The sequence below is a fragment of the Giraffa tippelskirchi genome, chromosome 2, assembly GCF_054371585.1.
Source record: "Giraffa tippelskirchi isolate mGirTip1 chromosome 2, T2T-mGirTip1v1.2.pri, whole genome shotgun sequence".
Classification (NCBI taxonomy): domain Eukaryota; kingdom Metazoa; phylum Chordata; class Mammalia; order Artiodactyla; family Giraffidae; genus Giraffa; species Giraffa tippelskirchi.
The window spans coordinates 164,584,390-164,603,366 of record NC_137276.1 but is presented as its reverse complement, the minus strand read 5'-3'; the positions used below and the strand labels follow the sequence as shown (position 1 = coordinate 164,603,366).

The following is an 18,977-nucleotide window of genomic DNA, read 5'->3' as shown; positions in this document are numbered from 1 at the left end:
ATGCAGGTCAGGCAGCCATAGTTAGAACTGGACATGGAACAACTGACTGGTTCCAAATAGGAAAAGGAGTATGTCAAGGCTGTATATTGTCACCCTGCTTATTTAACTTATATGCAGAGTACATCATGAGAAATGCTGGGCTGGAAGAAACACAAGCTGGAATCAAGATTGCTGGGAGAAATATCAATAACCTCAGATATGCAGGTGAGACCACCCTTATGGCAGAAAGTGAAGGAGAACTAAAGAGCCTCTTGATGAAAGAGAAAGAGGAGAGTGAAAAAGTTGGCTTAAAGCTCAACGTTCAGAAAACTAAGATCATGGCATCTGATCCCATCACTTCATGGGAAATAGTTGGGGAAACAGTGGAAACAGTGTCAGACTTTATTTTTTTGGGCTCCAAAATCACTGCAGATGGTGATTGCAGCCATGAAATTAAAAGACGCTTACTCCTTGGAAGGAAGGTTATGGCCAACCTAGACAGCATATTTAAAAGCAGAGACATTACTTTGCCAACAAAAGTCCGTCTAGTCAAGGCTATGGTTTTTCCAGTGGTCATGTATGGATGTGAGAGTTGGACGGTGAAGAAAGCTGAGCGCCACAGAATTGATGCTTTTGAACTGTGGTGTAGGAGAAGACTCTTTAGAGTCCCTTGGACGGCAAGGAGATCCAATCAATCCATCCGAAAGGAGATCAATCCTGGGTGTTCATTGGAAGGACTGATGTTGAAGCTGAAACTCCAATACTTTGGCCACCTCATGCGAAGAGTTGACTCACTGGAAAAGACCCTGATGCTGGGTAGGATTGGGGGCGGGAGGAGAAGGGGACGACAGAGGATGAGATGGTTGGATGGCATCACTGACTCGATGGACATGGGTTTGGGTAGACTCCAGGAGTTGGTGATGGACAGAGAGGCCTGGCATGCTGCAATTCATGGGGTCGCAAAGAGTCAGACACGACTGAGCGACTGAACTGAACTGACAGCAAAATATGATATACATATCTATTATAACAAAAAATAACCATTGGGCAATAAATTCAAAGTTTCTTCATACTTGTAGTAGTTTATGATTTGCTTATAATTAAAACTGTGGTGAAGTTTATACCTATTAAAAAAAAAATACATAACGTTTGACTAGGAACACTGGGCTTTTCTAACAGGTCTACCTAACTGGAATGAAAAGTGATGAAATCTCATAATTATCACTGGCAGAGTATATTTACTTACCATGTTACAAATGCTAAAGCATGGTATTACCATTTCTTAGATATCTGACAAGCCACACACCATTCCACTCCTTTCTGTGGGTGTTCCATTCATGGAGAATTAAAGATTTAAGCTAAAAAAGTGACTGGATCACACACAAGTCTTGAAAAGCTGAGTATCACTGAACCAAGCTGTAAAAAAAAAAAAACTGGATGATCTCTAAAGGTTCATTCAGTCTAATATACTGCACTCTAAGAAAATTTGATTCTCTATTCTAACTCCCCATGCCTACTTCTTGTTGGAGGTATAAATGAAGTGGTCAAAAGATAGTGGGATGTCAATATGAGTCTAAATTGATTTACCAATTTAATTGTTAGGCAGCTTTTCAAATCCTAAATGTTATAGTCACTACAAAGTTCTTTGTAACACAGAACAATCTAAAAACCACAACTCAATCTTTTTAGCTAAGAATAAATCATGAGAGACCTGTAATATTTTATTCGTTAAAAATGAACAGCTTCAGATCTAAAGGTAACTTTTCCAAAAAACACCAAAAAGTACAGTGTAAAGCATCTCCTCATTAAATACAAATGTTCATTTTGTGATGCATTGCATCAATGTTTTTTATACACCTTGATGCAAAGGGAAATTTAAGTTGCATCTTGTTTAAAAAAAAACTCTTAGGAACTGAAAAAGGATGACTACAACCACATTCTAAGAAAGGAAAAATTTCCTCCAAAAGAGCATATTCTTTTGTTTTTATACAACATGTTAGCACTCAAGAATTATAATTTGGCTGTAACAAAGGCAAAATTTTATATTTAAAAAGAAAATGAAATTACAGATGCATGAAGAGCAAAAGTTTAATATACCAAAGACATTTTGTTTGATGCACTTAATATCAATATTTGGAGGGATTTTTAAGATTTAAAAAGAAGGCATTACTAATAGCTCTGTACAATAATATTTAAAAGAACAAGAAAATGAAAACATCTTTATACCATATTTTCACAAACTGCTCTAAAGACAGCAAACTCGTGCTCAGTTGTTTTTCCTTTGTTTTAAAATAAGTTATCAATAATTCTAAACCAGTCTAAAATGTATTGTTCATGAATCAAATCTAAGCATTCATACTTGCAAAAATGTTTTGCAATGAGTCCTTGGCCTACAGAGAGACTGGAGTTTACTTTCAAATTGTATGACTGGCTTCCAATAATCCCTTATCAGTAGACTTACAAGCAAAATACCAGATATTAAGGACCAGATTTAATTCTTTGGTATAAGCATGAAACTGTTATTGATAGCTTTCCGTGGCTAGCATAAACCAAGTAACCAAAGGACCATGAGAAACAACAATGAAGTCTAGTATACCCTGCAACACAGGCAGGAGCCATAACAATGTTTGTGTTTTAACAAGGAAAATCAACACAAATAATACACTGCAGGGAAAACTAACACCTACTTAGAGGTTTTAACATTATAGCAAATCAAAAAGTTAAGCTTCAAAATGACCAAACTTGTAACCTGTAGTTTGAATATTTTGCTGCATTTTGGTATTATACCATAACTTAAAATTTACAACCATCTGAGGACTTTCAGCACTAGCTTGGCACAACAAATTAACTCCTCCTAACCCTCCAGAGTATGAGGGGGGGAAATCCTTTTCTCACCACAAATGCCTGAACTTTACACAAGAAATCAGAAGCAAAGGTACAGAACAAGGTCATAATAATGTTAACTCTATTATAATTTTGCACTTTTTACCTTGTGACATATACATTTTTTTAAGAGCTGTATGTATACTGTTCAACTAAGTAAACTTAAAATTTAACTTTTTCAAATTAGAAGTCTAGGACTTTATGGCTAATTTTCCTATCAAAATATCTACGGAACTCAATCCATTTTAATTATAATTATTCTAAATATCACCTGAAGAATACTTTGTGCACACTAGACTCAAAACTACACTAAATCCAAACAGTATACCTATGACCTAGGTTTTAAAGTCTTTATCTCAGTTACCATCTTCCACCTGCTACTTTCTCTCCACACAAATTACCAGATTTTTACTCTGGACTTTCCTCCAATTAGACTCTATCAGATAACTTTGTAAACACCCATTTACAGCCTTTAAACACCAACATTTTAAACAGAAGCTAATGCCTGGAGTCACATTTCTTGTTAAAAAAAAGTTCAGCATTAAAGATTTACAACTCTGGAGGATTAACCTAATGTTATTTGAAAAATGAACCAAGTTCCAGATATCCCCATAAATCTTAAACCCCCGAACTGAAATTCTAATAATTTTTTATATCCCTAATGAAGAAAAGTCAACTGCACTTATTACACCAACACTATTAAAGTATAAGTGACAGCAACAAAGGGACCTACTTCAAATCTTGAAGACCAAGATTTACCATGGCAAGGTGTAAAAAATGGGCAAAGGTGATGAGATCCTAAATACCACTATCATAAAATAATCAATTTCTATCTTTCCACATTCTTTCTGCTGCATGAGGAATCAAGAAAGTCAAATAGAGAATTGTTCTGTCTGGGCCAACCATGAAATCTTTAAGAACATATAGGTATATTCCCTGTTATTCTTTCAGGGCATTATTTATACATGTTAAAAAAAAACTTCAAAAATAAAAATAAGAGTTATTTAGCCTTGTGAATATTTTGAAATAAAGTTCTTTGAATTTCTGTGATGAACTCTTCAGGCAATTAAATTTTTAAGAGTCATCACTCAAAAGTTCCTTTGACATGGGATCTATCCCACGGTTACAAAGCGGCTTCCTCCCTTGTTGAAAGTGAGAGTGGCTCTTTGTTCCTTCAGGATCCCAAATCGCTCATTCAAAGTCATCCCTGTCTAGAGAAAACAAAACAGAACAAAAATTAACAATTTGACTGTAAGCTACATTTGCTTTGGAACAATAATGTGATCATAATGGTAATTCACAGTAACAATACCTAACATTTCCTGAATACTTATACATATATATATATATATATGAACTCATTTAAATTCTAACACACACCCATATGAAATAGGTGAATTTAGTGAAGTTTAGAGAAGTCGATTATCTACTTGCAGGTTCAGAATTGAAACTGAGTCAGAATCCCTAAAAGGGCAATGCCAAAGAATGTTCAAACTACCGCACGACTACACTCTTCTCACATGCTAGCAAAGGAATGCTCAAAATCCTTCAAGCTAGGCTTCAATAGTATATGAATCGAGAACCTCCAGATGTTCAGGCTGGATTTGAAAAGGCAGAGGAACCAGAGATTAAACTGCCAACATCCACTGGATCATAGAAAAAACAAGGGAATTCCAGAAAAACATCTACTTCTGCTTCATTGACTACACTAAAGCCTTTGTGTGGATCACAACTAACTTTGAAAATTCTTAAAGAGATGGGAATACCAGGCTGAAAGAAAAGTAACAACTGACAAAATAAAAATAAGCAAAATAAATTTGGTCAAATTTCTGTCCATACAGAAAATTTTATCTTCACTCCACAGTTGACATTTTAAAATGTAACACTCACGATAAAAATTCTCAGCAAATCACAAATAGAAGGGAACTTCCTCAATCTGATAAAAACAGCCTATTGCTAACATCAAACTTAATGGTGAAAAACAATGCCTTCTCCTCAAGTCTGGAGACAAAGCAAGCAAACATGCTCTCAACACAGTACTGAATGTCCTAGCCATCATAATGAAGAAAACGAAAAGATTTAGAGACTGGAAAGAAATTCAAACAATGACATGATTGCTTACAAAGAAAATCCTAAGTAATCTATAAAATTATTAAAAGCAGAAAGTGTATTTTAGCAAGATTACAAGGTTAATACAAAAACTGCCAAAACCATGGTGAGATACACCACTTGACATGCATCAGAATGTCTAAAATCAAATGACAGATAATAACAAATGCTGGCAAGGACATGGAAAAATTCAGAACTCTCTTACATGTTGGAAGAATGGTACTGCAGCTACTTCTCTGGAAAACAATTTGGTACTTCCCCAAAGGTTAAACCCAGAATTATAATATTATCTAGCAATTCCATTCTTAGGTATTTACCAAGGAGAAATAAAATATACTCATGCAAAAACGTGAATGTACAGGTTTTTGTGTGAGCATATGTACATGAATGTTCAGAGGAGCATTATTCACAATAGCCAAAGAATGGAAACAATCCAAATGTCCATCAACTGACAAAATACAGTATATCCATATGGTGGAATGTTATTCAGGAATAAAAAGAAATAAAATACTGATATACACAATGGATAAGCCATGAAAAAACTATGCTAAGTGAAAAAAGCTTCACATATTATATGATCCCATTCACATGAAATGTCCAAAATAAGCAAATCCAGAGACAGAAAACAGAGAGACCAGTAGTTTCCTAGGGTTGAGGATAGTTAGGACATCCTATTTAATTCATTATACAACATTAGTTTTGTTGATTAAAATATTTTCAATGGCCCAGAGAAATACAGGGGGGGAAATTTACCTGTTTTCCAACACTGTTTATGTCAAATTGTAGGGGGACACCTTTAGGAACTTTCTTCGTATCAGATTGATCCCGTTTTGTCAAAAATGAGGGCACAGCAGTACGAGTTAATCGTGGTTTCTGAGTTCTATTAGAAAAAAATTAAGACCAGTTAAACAATCAAAAGAAGAGAAATAAATCACTTGGTTCATAAGACATCTTGACTTGTACACATGTTCAACTGTATGAAGGCTACTTTATTTATACTCTCAATAACCCCACCAACCCAGTTCTTCTTATTTTTTGAAGTATAATTTACAATATTGCGTGTTTCAGATATACAGCATAGTGATTCACTATTTTTGCAGTATTTCATTATAGGTTGTTATATGATAATGGGTCTAATTCCCTATGCTATACAGTAAATCCTTGTTGCTTATCTATTTTATATATAGTAATTTGTATCTGGTAATTCCATACACCTGATTTTTTCCTTCTGCTTTCTCTCCCCTCTATGTAACCACAAGTTTGTTTTCTATGTCTGTAAGTCTGTTTCTGCTTTCTGTATACATTCATTTGTACTATTTTTTAGATTCTATATATAAGTAATATATAGTATTTATCTTTCTCTGACTTATTTAACTAAGTGTAACATTCTCTTGGTCCATCCATGTTGCTGCAAATAACAGTATTTCATTCTTTTTATAGCTGAGTAACATTCCATTGTATATACACATATATATGCATATATATATATGCCACATCTTATTTATCCATTCATCTCTTGATGTATACTTAGGTTGCTTCCATGTCTCGACTACTGTAAACAGTGCTGTTGAAGAACACTGGGGTGCACATATCTTTTTGATTTAGTGTTTTCATTTTTTTCCAGATATATACCCAGGAGTGGAATTGGTAGTTCTATTTTTAAGAAACCTCTATACTGTTTTCCACAGTGGATGAACCAATTTACATTCTCACTAACAGTGTACATGGGTTCCCTTTTCTCCACATCCTCTCTGACATTTATTATTTGTAGACTTTTTGATGAGAGCTATTCTGACAGGAACTTCAACACTTTGGCCACCTGATGCAAAGAGCTGAGTCATTTGAAAAGACCCTGATGCTGGGAAAGACTGAGGGCAGGAGGAGAAGGGGACGACAGAGGAGAAGATGGTTGGATGGCATCATCAACTCAATGAACATGGGTTTGGGTGGACTCTGGGAGTTGGTGATGGACAGGGAGGCCTGGCGTGCTGCGGTTCACGGGGTCGCAAAGAATCGGACACGACTGAGCAACTGAACTGAACTGATTCTGACAGGTGAAGTGATACCTCATTGGGGTTCTGATTTGCATTTCTTTAACAATTAGTGGTGTTAAGCATCTTTTCATGTGCCTGCTAGCCATCTGTATGTCTTCTTTGGAAAAATGTGTGTTCAGGTCTTCTTCTCACCTTTTGACTGAACTGTTTTCATATTGATTTGTATAAGCTGTTTGTATATTTTGGATTTTAACCCATTGTTGGTTGCATCATTTGCAAATACTTTCTTGCATTTTGTAGGCTGTCTTCTCATTTTGTTGATGGTTTCCTTGGCTGTGTAAAAGCTTTCAAGTTTAATTAGGTCCCATTTGTTTACTTTTGTTTTTATTTCCTTTGCCTTTGGAGACAGTCCAAGAAAATACTGCTATGATTTATGTCAGGGTGTGACCTCCCACCTTTGTTCTTTTTTTTCTCAGAATTGCTTTGGTAATTTGGGGTCACGTGGGGTTTCATGTAAATTTTATCTGCTCTAGTTCTGTGAAAAATGTCATGGGTATTTTGATAGGGATTGCGTTAACTCTATAGATTGCTCAGTAATATGGTCATTTTTAATAACATTAATTCTCCCTATCCAAGAGCATGGGATTATCTTTCCATTTCTTTGAATCATCTGAAATTTCCTTCATCAATGTGTTGCAGTTTTCAACATACAGGTCCTTCACCTCCTTGCTTAAGTTTATTCCTAGGCATTTTGTAAATAAAATTTTAAATGAGGTTTCTTTTTTACTTTCTCTTTCTGGTATTTATTAGTATATAGAAACAGGTATTAATCTTGTATCCTGTAACCTTGTTGAATTAAAAAAAATACTTGGTTCTTGACAGACTAATCTAGAGACTAAAATTTATAAATTGCTCACAGAATACTTCTGTTAGTAGAACTACAAACTTTTCAACAATTTGGAATGATTGGCCATTTCCAAGTCTTAATCTTCTACTAAAATAAAGCAACCTCTAAAATCTTAGCTACTCATCTGATGTTTTCATCTCAATTATTAAAATGGATGTATAGGTAAAACAAAAACTCTGTAAACCTAGGAAATTTTTTTAAAATTTTATTATTTTTAAAATATGTTCATCACAAGTCACATAACTGATTTCATAACCTACTAATGGGTCACACACATTGACACAGACATTTTCCTGTGCTGTGTTAGCTTGAGTACGTCTGCATGAAGTTCCAAGAAACTAGCCAATCTGCTAGACGACTGGCTGATATGGGACTTTCTTTCAATTCTAAGTACACAACGTAGATTTTTATTCCTGGTACTTTTTGATGGGAAAAATTTAAGAGTACCAGTTACACTGTGGTCTAGTGAGGATCCAATGAGGTTTTTCCACGGCTAGGTCAATTATCAGGTTGAATTTGATGATACGGTTTTAGAACTTTCTTGAAATGGATCCTTTAACTCCAGCCCAATGCTACAAGTCTCACATCTTGCCTGTGAAATCAGGGTTCAGCTCAACCCCCCTCTAGGCAATATCACTTCCAGCTTCAACCTAGAAAGTTTATAATGCAATAAATATAATGGAATGGTGAAGTAAATTAAGGTCATTTAAATAAAAGAATGGGCTTCCCTGGTGGCTCAGTGGTAAATAATCCACCTGCCGATGCAGAAGACTTGAGTTTGATCCCTGGGTCAAGAAGATCCCATGGAGAAGGAAATAGCAACCCACTCCAGTATTCCTGCCTGGGAAACCCCATGGACAGAGAAGCCTGGCAGGCTCTAGTCCATAGGGTCACAGACATGAATTAGTGACTAAACAACAACAAAAATAAAAGAATGAACTATGAAGTCTTTAAAAAGAAGGTGGATGTGTATGTAATGAAGTCCAAAACATGTAACTTTTTAAGTTGTTTTTGGCTTTTTTGTTTGCTTGTTTGCTTTGGCCATGCTGTGTGGCTTGTGGAATCCTAGTGCCCTGTCCAATCAGGGATTGAATCTGGGCCATAGCACTGAAAGTACTGAGTCCTAATCACTGAACAACCAAGGAATTCTCTACTTTTTAACTTTATATTCTCTATATTTAACTTTGTATTATTTCCACTTTGTATTACTTTTATCCTTGTCTCAGTTTATCCTAACTCGGACATCATACTCTTGAGCAGAGTCAAATATTTTTCTATTATCTTACATATGAAGAGGTTATAATTTTTGCAAAAAAAAAAAAAAGACTTACACTGGGCACTGCACTGCTCCTGGATTATCAATGGATACAGTCAAAATTCCTCCATTTGTGGTAGAAGTTCGCCATCTAGTTTCAAAAAACCAAAAATTTCATTAAAATGAAAGTTTATAAATCCTACTGTGTATTCTACATAAAACATACATTTTAAAGTAGCCATTACTTTTTCTAAGTTTTCATAAATTATAGATACCTGGGCCCCAACATGATATAATTAATCAGCATATTGGTTGTAAGAACTGGACACTTGAATTTATAAATATTTTTCCGTGTAACAAATATAGACACATAAAAAAATCAAATAATTCAGAAAAGCTTCTAATAAAAAGCAACAATCCTTTACTCCACTGTTCTCCCTTCCTGCTCCCCAGAGGCAGCACTTTTAACCTTTCCTGATTTTCTGCTTGTTAGTTACCTCCAGTTCACTAAACAAGATTCTTAGGTAATAATATCTTTCTATCATAAGGATTCAGCTCATCACACTATCCTCTAGTTTTTCTTCCTCCTTTGGAACATTTTGATGGCTGTATCACTATTTTACTTTCATTAATTTTATAAATACACTTGAATTTCCTTTTCCAGTAGTATCTCTTGACATTTTCCCCTACCCTGTTTGTAAGAAAGGACAATAGTATTCTAATTCCTTCCCTCCACCTCTTCACCTACTTTGTACCACCCATTTTCTATCAGCTTTACTTTTATATTTATGTAGGTCAAAATCTGACATTTATATTACATTGTTACCAAATTAAGTATCTTCTGCTTTGTTCTATAGGTTGATCCTCAAACTCCAGTGCAAAAGAATACTATCAGCATGAAGTTCAAATAGTTGCCATTCTTATACTCCAACTGCTCAAAATCATGCCCATTCTAGATGGCATCATATCTGAACCATGATCATGTGATATATGCTTTGTTTTCTAAGAAGTTGCCATCATTTTAAATGATTTAGTTTTAAACTCTGGTCATACTGATGGAATGTTACAACTCACACTTGCAGTGCAATTCTAAGAGACAAAAATATATTCTTAAAATATCTTCATGGGGTAAAGAGGAAAAAAGCAAAATGTAAGAAGAAAACACTGTATTATTTTTAAAAATTTATAAATATTCTAAAAGCTCTACTGGATTTTCTTCTACTTATTCCCTGAACTGGTTCATTTGTATAAAGCAATTATAAAAAAATAAAGAGCTATTTCATTAAAATGGAATAAACAGGAAAAAAAATACAGAGTAATGCATTTGGTGCTAAAACGTGTAACACTGACATGTGAAAATGCCAAATGTTTTGGGGGGAAAATCAACAAAAACAAAACAGGATTTACTTATTTCAGGCTCAATGGTTAATTCACTCTGGGTCTCATTTAATTTCTTTTTAACTGCATCACAAAGTAATTTAGGTCACTACTATTCTGGGAGTTTTCAAATGACATCTTGAAAAACAAATTGAAACTTACTGACGAGTTCTCTTTGCTACTACATCGTCTAGCAGTTGTTCTGAGTTCAACTGGGCCTGAACCTGAAGGGAAAAAAAAAGCAGTAGATCCCACAGAAAGCAGAGGATTTGAATCCAAAGAGCTATCCTGCTCTGTAACTTTATAACCCTGTGTGGTGGGTTTGAATGCAGGAGAGGAGAATGTGCCTATTCTGACAACATCTCTTTGTTGGGGTTCCTGTATCAGAATAAGTAGTAAAAACAAATTTATTCCTAAATAACATGTTAAATTCTTATAGGACACTGCCACTGAGAACAACAAAAGAGAAAAGAGGGAAAAAAAATTAATCTAATGTCATGTTCTCCATATCCTAAACCCAAACCCTACCTTGATCATGGGTCATGTCTATAATTGATGATTACTAAAGGTAGATGTTCAGGATCCTTTGTGTAAAAAGAAAACACTGTCAAGGGTTTTTTATACCTTCAGGCCTCTTCTGAAAAGAAAAGTTGCCTGACGAGTGTCTTTCTGATGACTTAATTTATTTCCACTCCTGGTAAAATTATTTGGAATGTTATTTCTGCAACAAAAAAAACACATGTACCATGAAAAGTCTGGGCGACTTAACAACTCTGAAACATCTTGAAAAAATAAGCAAAAATAGTTAAATTCATAGGCTAAAAATCTGAGGAATACTAAACACAAAGATTCAATTATATTCTTGTTTACATGAAGCTATTGAGATTTGATTTACAGATATCATAAAACAATCTGGTTAATTCTAGAGCTAATTTATCTTACAAATATTCAACTGTCGAAAAGAACTAGCAGAAAGAAAATCATAGCTAGGTACATCGCTGTCAAACTGCTAAAAACCAACAATAAAGAGAAAATATTGAAATATAACATATTCTCCAAATCTCTCTTTCACTCCTATATATTGCTCTTCTTCACTCATAATACATATATTAATATAAATCACACAAAAACTCATACTGTTCCACTGTTTTCTCTCTCCTGCATAGAATATTGTAACCTTAATTATGTTTGACTTTACTTTCACCAATTTCTTTCTAATTTCTATAGAAAGTTGGTAAAAAACAAATTTTCATACTTATCTGCTTATTTCTATAAATAAATGTTTAACATGTCACCTCATCTTACCGCCAACCTTATAGAGGCTCAAATGCATAATTTCCCGAGCCATCTCAATTAACAAGGACTCATTAATGGCTCAGGTAATGGCTCATGTAATTGACAAATTCTTGAGAAGTTCCTCTTTTCCAAAAAAAAGTACTCCCAATTGATTCCCAAAACAAAGAGACGATAGTTGAGTAAAGTTACAATTATAGCCATTCCACATATACAAAAACTTCATTTCAGGTTTTTTTTTTCCTTTGAATTATCTTCTGTAAGAGATTAATAAATGGTATTTGAAACCAAAATAATAAAACTTCACAGCTTGTCAACTTCTACTTTATCCTTACAGAGAACAGAGTACCATAATCAGTTCAGTTCAGTTCAGTCACTCAGTCATGTCTAACTCTTTGCGACCCCATGGACTCCAGCACACCAAGCTTCCCTGTCCATCACCAACTCCTGGAGTTTACTCAAGATCATGTCCATCAAGTCGGTGATGCCATCCAACCATCTCATCCTCTGTCGCTCCCTTCTCCTCCTGCCTTCAATCTTTCCCAGCATCAGGGTCTTTTCAAATGAATCAGTTCTTCGCATCAGGTGGCCAAAGTATTGGAGTTTCAGCTTCAGCATCAGTCCTTCCAATGAATATTCAGGACTGATTTCCTTTGGGATGGACTGGTTGGATCTCCTTGCTGTCCAAGGGACGGACTCTCAAGAGTCTTCTCCAACACCACAGTTCAAAAGCATCAATTCTTCAGCGCTCAGCTTTCTTATATTTATAGTCCAACTCTCACATCCATATATGACTAGTGGAAAAACCATAGCTTTGACTAGACAGATGTTTGTTGGCAAAATAACGTCTCTGCTTTTTAATATGCTGTCTAGGTTGGTCATAACTTTCCTTCCAAGGAGTAAGCATCTTTTAATTTCACGGCTGCAGTCACCATCTGTAGTGATTTTGGAGCCCCCCAAAATAAAGTCTGTCACTGTTTCCATTGTTTCCTCGTCTATTTGCCATGAACTGATGGGACCAGATGCCATGATCTTAGTTTTCTGAATGTTGAGTTTTAAGCCAACTTTTTCACTCTTCTCTTTCATCAAGAGGCTCTTTAGTTCTTCTTTGCTTTCTGCCATAAGGGTGGTATCATCTGCATATCTGAAGTTATTGATATTTCTCCCCGCAATCTTGATTCCAGCTTGTGCTTCATCCAGCCTGGCATTTTGCATGATGTACTCTGCATATAAGTTAAATAAGCAGGGTGACAATATACAGCCTTGACGTACTCCTTTTCCTGATTTGGATCCAGTCTGCTGTTCCATGCCCAGTTCTAACTGTTGGTTTTTGACCTGCATACAGATTTCTCATGAGGCAGGTCACGTGGTCTGGTATTCCATCTATTTAAGAATTGTCCACAGTTTGTTGTGATCCACACAGTCAAAGGCTTTGGCATAGTCAATAAAGCAGAAGTACCATAACAATAGGTCACATTTTAAACAACTGTCTTTTTAAAATTTTAAATATCCTTAATTGGTAAAATACATGTACAGTTTACCGCTTTGGTCAGTTCGGTGGCATTCAGTGCATTCACGTGGTCGTACCACCACCACCACCACCATCTCTAGAAACGTTCACTTTCACAGACTAAACATGTTCCCCTTCAACTCACTGCCCACCTCCACCCAGCCCCCAGCCCCCACCACTCCGCTGTCCATCTCTGTGAATCTGATTGCTCTGGGGACCTCACAGGGGTGGAATCACAGGAGATATTATTTTTAATTTAATATCAAAATAATTTCAGCTAGGGACTTCCCTGGTGGTCCAGTGGTTGAGAATCCACCTTTCAATGCAGGGGACACAGGTTCAGTCCCTGATCAGGGAATTAAGATTCACATACTCCAGGGTAACTAAGCCTGTGCACCACAACTAATGAACCCATATGCTACAGCTAGAGAGAAGCCCACGCACCACAATCAATGAATGATCCTGCATGCCACAACTAAGACTGGACACAGACAAATAAATAATTTAAGCTTAAGAAATATTCATGAAAAATCCTTTCAGGTTTGCTTTTCCCACAAATAACATACACTATCCTATTAAGAGCCATTGAGAGTATGTAACAAACTCAGCTTTCAGAATTCTTGATTTTGAAGGATTCTGGCTGAGGTGTTTTTACCAAAACAATCACCTTTTGCAGTTTTTTTCTATATGTCAAGAGAAACAAAGAAACAGAGTGATGCTTTTCTTAAGAAGTCTATAATTAGCTAAATTCATCAACAACACTGGTTCTAAGAAATAAGGAAGCTGTAACTAAATGCTTCCATACTGAGTGTTCAAACAGACATCCCAAATATCTGTCTCGAAAATGACCAGACAACTACAAATCGCTGCAAATTCATTGCTTTGAACTTTCAGTATAGGAAGTCCATGTTTATTTATGAAGGATAACATAATACTGTCTTATATTTGAGTACTTACTTTCTATTTAACTGGTTAGGTCTCTTGAGAGCTGCAACTGGTTTTCTCTGCACTTCATTTTGTCTCAGAAGGTTTGCCTTCCTTTTTAATGCTGGAAAATATCGTTCTATATTCTTTTAGAAAGCAAGAAACTATGTTAATTAGATTGCTTCACGCTCTATAACCTACTATATATACATTTCTGAAGCAGAATGGACAGGGACTGACCACTACTTAGATGTACAGATTAGAGAGACAGAGAAGCTAAAACAACTTGAATATTTCCAGTCTAAGTGACCAAAAAGATAACCACATTATACTTAAAATACTTTCAAAAAAAGAATTCAAACAGAAGAAGGAATTTTTTCTATTTTGGTTATGTTCAGTTTGAGATACTCTGAGGGATACACAGGTGATGAGAAAACATGGCTTTGGAGCTCAAGAGAAGAATCAGAGAGCCTGAAATGAAAATTTAGGAATCTCTCATATAAATATGATTTTGATGTCAAGTGAAGGTATAAGAGAGCCAAGTTTCTGATGCAGGTGCAGCACCATAGTGCTAGCCAAGCAATCCCTGATGGTTTCCTTGACCCTGACTGGACTAAAGTTGATCTTTAGGTCAGAGGAGAAGTAGAAGACATGTTAACTCTCCTTTGTCTTTTGCTCTCTTAAGAGGGTCCTAAGCAGTGTGGTTTGTGCTTCTATGATTCCAGTGTTTTTAGTGAATTTGTGTTTTAAGCTTTGTCTGGTGTCTGTTTGTTTCTATGAGGTGTCTAAAGACTTTTGTGGGAACAAAATGTATAACAGTGTGCCCACAATTACTGTTTCCCTCCAGCATTTAGAGTCAGTCTTCCTTTTAATTAGCTCCCTCCCAGGACCCCTGCAAACAGTCACTTGTCAGGGCATCCACCAAGTTTAAAAGACTGGTTAATTTCCAGACATGTCTCAGACTCAGCAGTGGCATAACTTGAGCTGTTTCACAAGAGGCTTTTAGACCCCTTGCAAACAGGCTTCTCTCAAATCTATCTTAACAACTAAAGATTGAATTCCTGCAGTGGGCACAGCCTAAACTCAAGTTGAGAATTCCATTATATGAAGAATTTGACAAGTTACAAAATGTTTAGAGCAGCTCTGTCTCTTGAGGGCATTCAACAAATATCTATCAGGTATCTACAATGGGACAGGTTTAATATTAGTCAGATATACAAAGATATCTAAGTTATAATCCTCATCTTCAAGTAATCCAGTCTATCAGATAGATGCATATTAATGGGTAATTATACTGTGGTAAGTTATGTAATAGGAGGATATGTGAAGTACAGTGATAACATTATAACACAGAGAGAGATTTGCATATGCACAAAGAGAAAGAGATATGAAAGAGGAAACTATGACTTTAGATTCTTGGAATGTTGAGGTATGTTTATGGAGGAAAGGAGGGGGTGAAGGTAATGGTGTGGAATGTAGGTTTAAAGGTGGACATAGGTCAAATACAAATCTGCATTCCATGCTAAATAAAATCAACAATTTAGAATCCTTGAAAGATTTAAAACATGTTATGTGATGTAAATCAGAGAAAGACAAATATATGGTATCATTTATATGTGGAATATAAAAAAATGATATAAATGAACGTATTTACAAAACAGAAATGGGCTCACAGACATAGAGAACAAACTTTTGGTTATCAAATGGATAGGAAGTAAGGGGAAGACAGATAAACGAAGAGTTTGGGATTAACATATACACACTATGATATATAAAAAAGATAAGAAACAAGGATCTACTATATGGCACAGGGAATTATATTCAGTATCTGGTAAAACCTATAATGAAAAATAATCTGAAAACATATATCTCAATCACTTGTTACACCTGAAATTAATACATTATAAGTTAACTATACGTCAATACAAATAGTTAAAAAAAAGAGAGAGCTTATTTCCAAAACAAATGTGTGAAAGGAAAAAAGGCAGGTTGTGATAGCAAAGAAACCTGAGTAGAAAAACAGAAATTAAAAAAATTCAATGTCATAGAAGATTAGCACATGCAATGTCCACTTTTTCTCTTTCCACATAAATTCAGTCCATCATTAAAGCCTAATTCAGGTTTCCATATTTTCCATGAAGGCTTTACAAAAGTCTTTGACAATATATATTAACTGTATCTTTTACTTAATCTAGATTCCCTTGTATTTTAAAAATATGAGCAGTATCCCAAAGATACAGATTAGGAAACACAAAAATTACAATAGTCTTCATTTTCATGAACATTTAGAAAAGAAGTAAATGTAAAAGCAGGAATAAAGACTATCAACCATACAGAAGAAATGCTATGAAATCAGACTAATGATAGCCCATTCCAGGCTTAATATTTTGTCTTTAATAAAAACACCAAAGACTATTTTAAAGGTAAATGTAAAAGTTCCTTCTATAATGTTACTGTCACATGTCATTTTCCTTCAAAATACCTGCCACATTATAATCATTTAGTTATTTGTGTGATAAATTAGTTAATATTTATTTGAGTTCTCCATGAGGACAGGGATTTTCTATTGAGTTACTACAGTATCCCTTGCATCTAAGACATATTGAGTATTCAGTCAACATGAATTAAATGATGAATACATGGTCAAGAACTGTCAACAGTCCATTAATGTATTGGGAATTTGTGTTCATGAATCTAAGGTTTGTATATGTGTATACAAGTGTTTACAAAGAATATCTAGGAGTAAGTTTTCCTTACAGAATTTTGATATAAAAAATTATTCCTTGAGGGAAAGAAATTAAGGTAGTCTATTTGAATGTTGTTCTATTAAAGTAGTATTTTATTACTTAAGTATTAAAGTAATAAAATTTTAAGTGTACAGTTTGATGAATTTGGGTAACTACATGTAATCATGTAACCACATCATAACCAAGATATAAAACAGTACCCTTACCCTTAAGTGTTTCCTTATGCCCCCTGCAATTTCCTTCCCTCACATGACTCTGACCCCAGGCAATGACTGATCTGTCACTATAATTAGTTCAGCCTTTTATATAATTTCAAATAAACAAGATCATAGTACATAGTATTTTGTGTTTGAATTCTCCTGCTCAGCATGATGTTTTGAGATGTATCCACACTGTCTTGCACATTAACATTTATTCCTATTTTACTGTTCAATTCCACAGTATGAAGATAAGGTATTTATAAACTATCAAAATCAGACAAATGATCAAAACTACCCATTAGCAGAAAATAACTTCCATTTATGCAGTTATTTTTTTAAGTTTACAGAAGTACTAAATAGTTTAGTACTATTACAGTCCAGTTAAAAGTTCTACAAAACATAATATACCCTCAGTTTTAGGAAATTGTGAATCTAAAAGGAAAATGTTATAGAACTGACACTGACAAGGTCAGTAAAAAAATTCCTTAAGAACTTTCACTTGGCAGATACTTTAAGCTTTCTCTAAGCAAAAGAAAAAAATTCATTCTTAGAGATGATCATTCCCCTCCTAGCATGGTCATTTGCTCCCTCAGTAAATATTAGTAACATAAATGAGTATGCTATCTTTCCCACTTAGTAATTCACTTCATCTGTAAGAAAATGTACATTTTTATTGAAATAAAATCTTACTATTTCATGTAAACTGTGGAAAGGAAGAGATAAAGTAACAAAATGTCTAATTATGGTCAGGACTTTTTTTAAGGTATAAAATTTCTAAGTATATTAAAGTATTTGGGTAATTCATTTAATGAATATTAAAGGATGGTATAAGTTATTTATACGTAAAAAGAAATTTTGTAAATTGCTAGAAAATGATCTGCTTCACAAGTACCATTGTCATTCCTGTTCAGATATTAATCTACATTCAGGTTGAGAGAAAGGTTCTTAAGAAACAGGAAATTTCAAACCATACCTTTTCCAAAATCATTCAGTCTTTGAATAAAAAGATCTTACCATTCAGTACATTATTCTATAATTTATAGAGCTTATAAGTGTTCTATAATTTAACACTTTCAATTTTCACTATTTTTAAACAACTCAAAAGACTATACCACATGTTGTAATCTAAAATTTTTACTGGAGCAAGTTCTGTGATGAAGTTTTAGAGATAGCTGTTGGTGATAGCAGAACTGAAAAGTTGAGGTGTAAAGAGAGTTGTGGTTAACCAGAATATACATTCTTAAGATATTTTAAGAAATGATTCATGTCCTGAATTTTTAAATTAAAATATGTATTACTTTCATAATCAGAGAAACCAAACAGGTTAAAAAATAGAAGAGTAGAACATTAAATTCCTTGGTGGCTCAGACTTACTACACATAAGAAATTAAAGAAAAAACACGTGTGAAACTATTTTAAGTAATGCTTTATTTAGCCAATTCGAAATTTATTCCATTCAGATGTAAATAAAAAGTCAATTAAGATTTGAAAAGTAGTTAATTTACAGTGGGTAAATAATTGTAACTCCAATTAAAAATATAAACTAGAGGAAACAGTTATCCACCCAAGAGAAATGAAAACCTGTGTCCCTACAGACTTATAGGGATGTAAGCAACATTATTCACAATACACACAAAGTGAAAACAATGAAAATGCTGTCCATCAACTGGTGAATGGATAAACAAAATATAGTATATCCATATCAGTTCAGTTCAGTCGCTCAGTCGTGTCCGACTCTTTGCGACCCCATGAATTGCAGCATGCCAGGCCTCTCTGTCCATCACCAACTCCCGGAGTCT

General features: G+C 34.7%; 1 protein-coding gene across 5 annotated transcripts in view; it reads right to left on the bottom strand.

Annotated features, from left to right (window-relative positions):
- Positions 1 to 1,661: 1,661 nt before the first annotated feature.
- Positions 1,662 to 18,977, bottom strand: part of FYTTD1 (forty-two-three domain containing 1) — a 35,432-nt gene continuing 18,116 nt past the window's right edge. For all 5 annotated transcript variants that reach the window (XM_081571622.1, XM_081571624.1, XM_081571626.1 and 2 more), the window contains exons 4-9: positions 14,265 to 14,377; positions 11,129 to 11,225; positions 10,667 to 10,728; positions 9,204 to 9,278; positions 5,725 to 5,851; positions 1,662 to 4,073 (exon numbers count right to left, since the gene is read on the bottom strand). In XM_081571622.1, the coding sequence (XP_081427748.1) occupies positions 3,975 to 4,073; positions 5,725 to 5,851; positions 9,204 to 9,278; positions 10,667 to 10,728; positions 11,129 to 11,225; positions 14,265 to 14,377 (573 nt within the window). In that variant the 3' untranslated portion in view covers positions 1,662 to 3,974. The remainder of the gene's footprint in view (positions 4,074 to 5,724; positions 5,852 to 9,203; positions 9,279 to 10,666; positions 10,729 to 11,128; positions 11,226 to 14,264; positions 14,378 to 18,977) is intronic.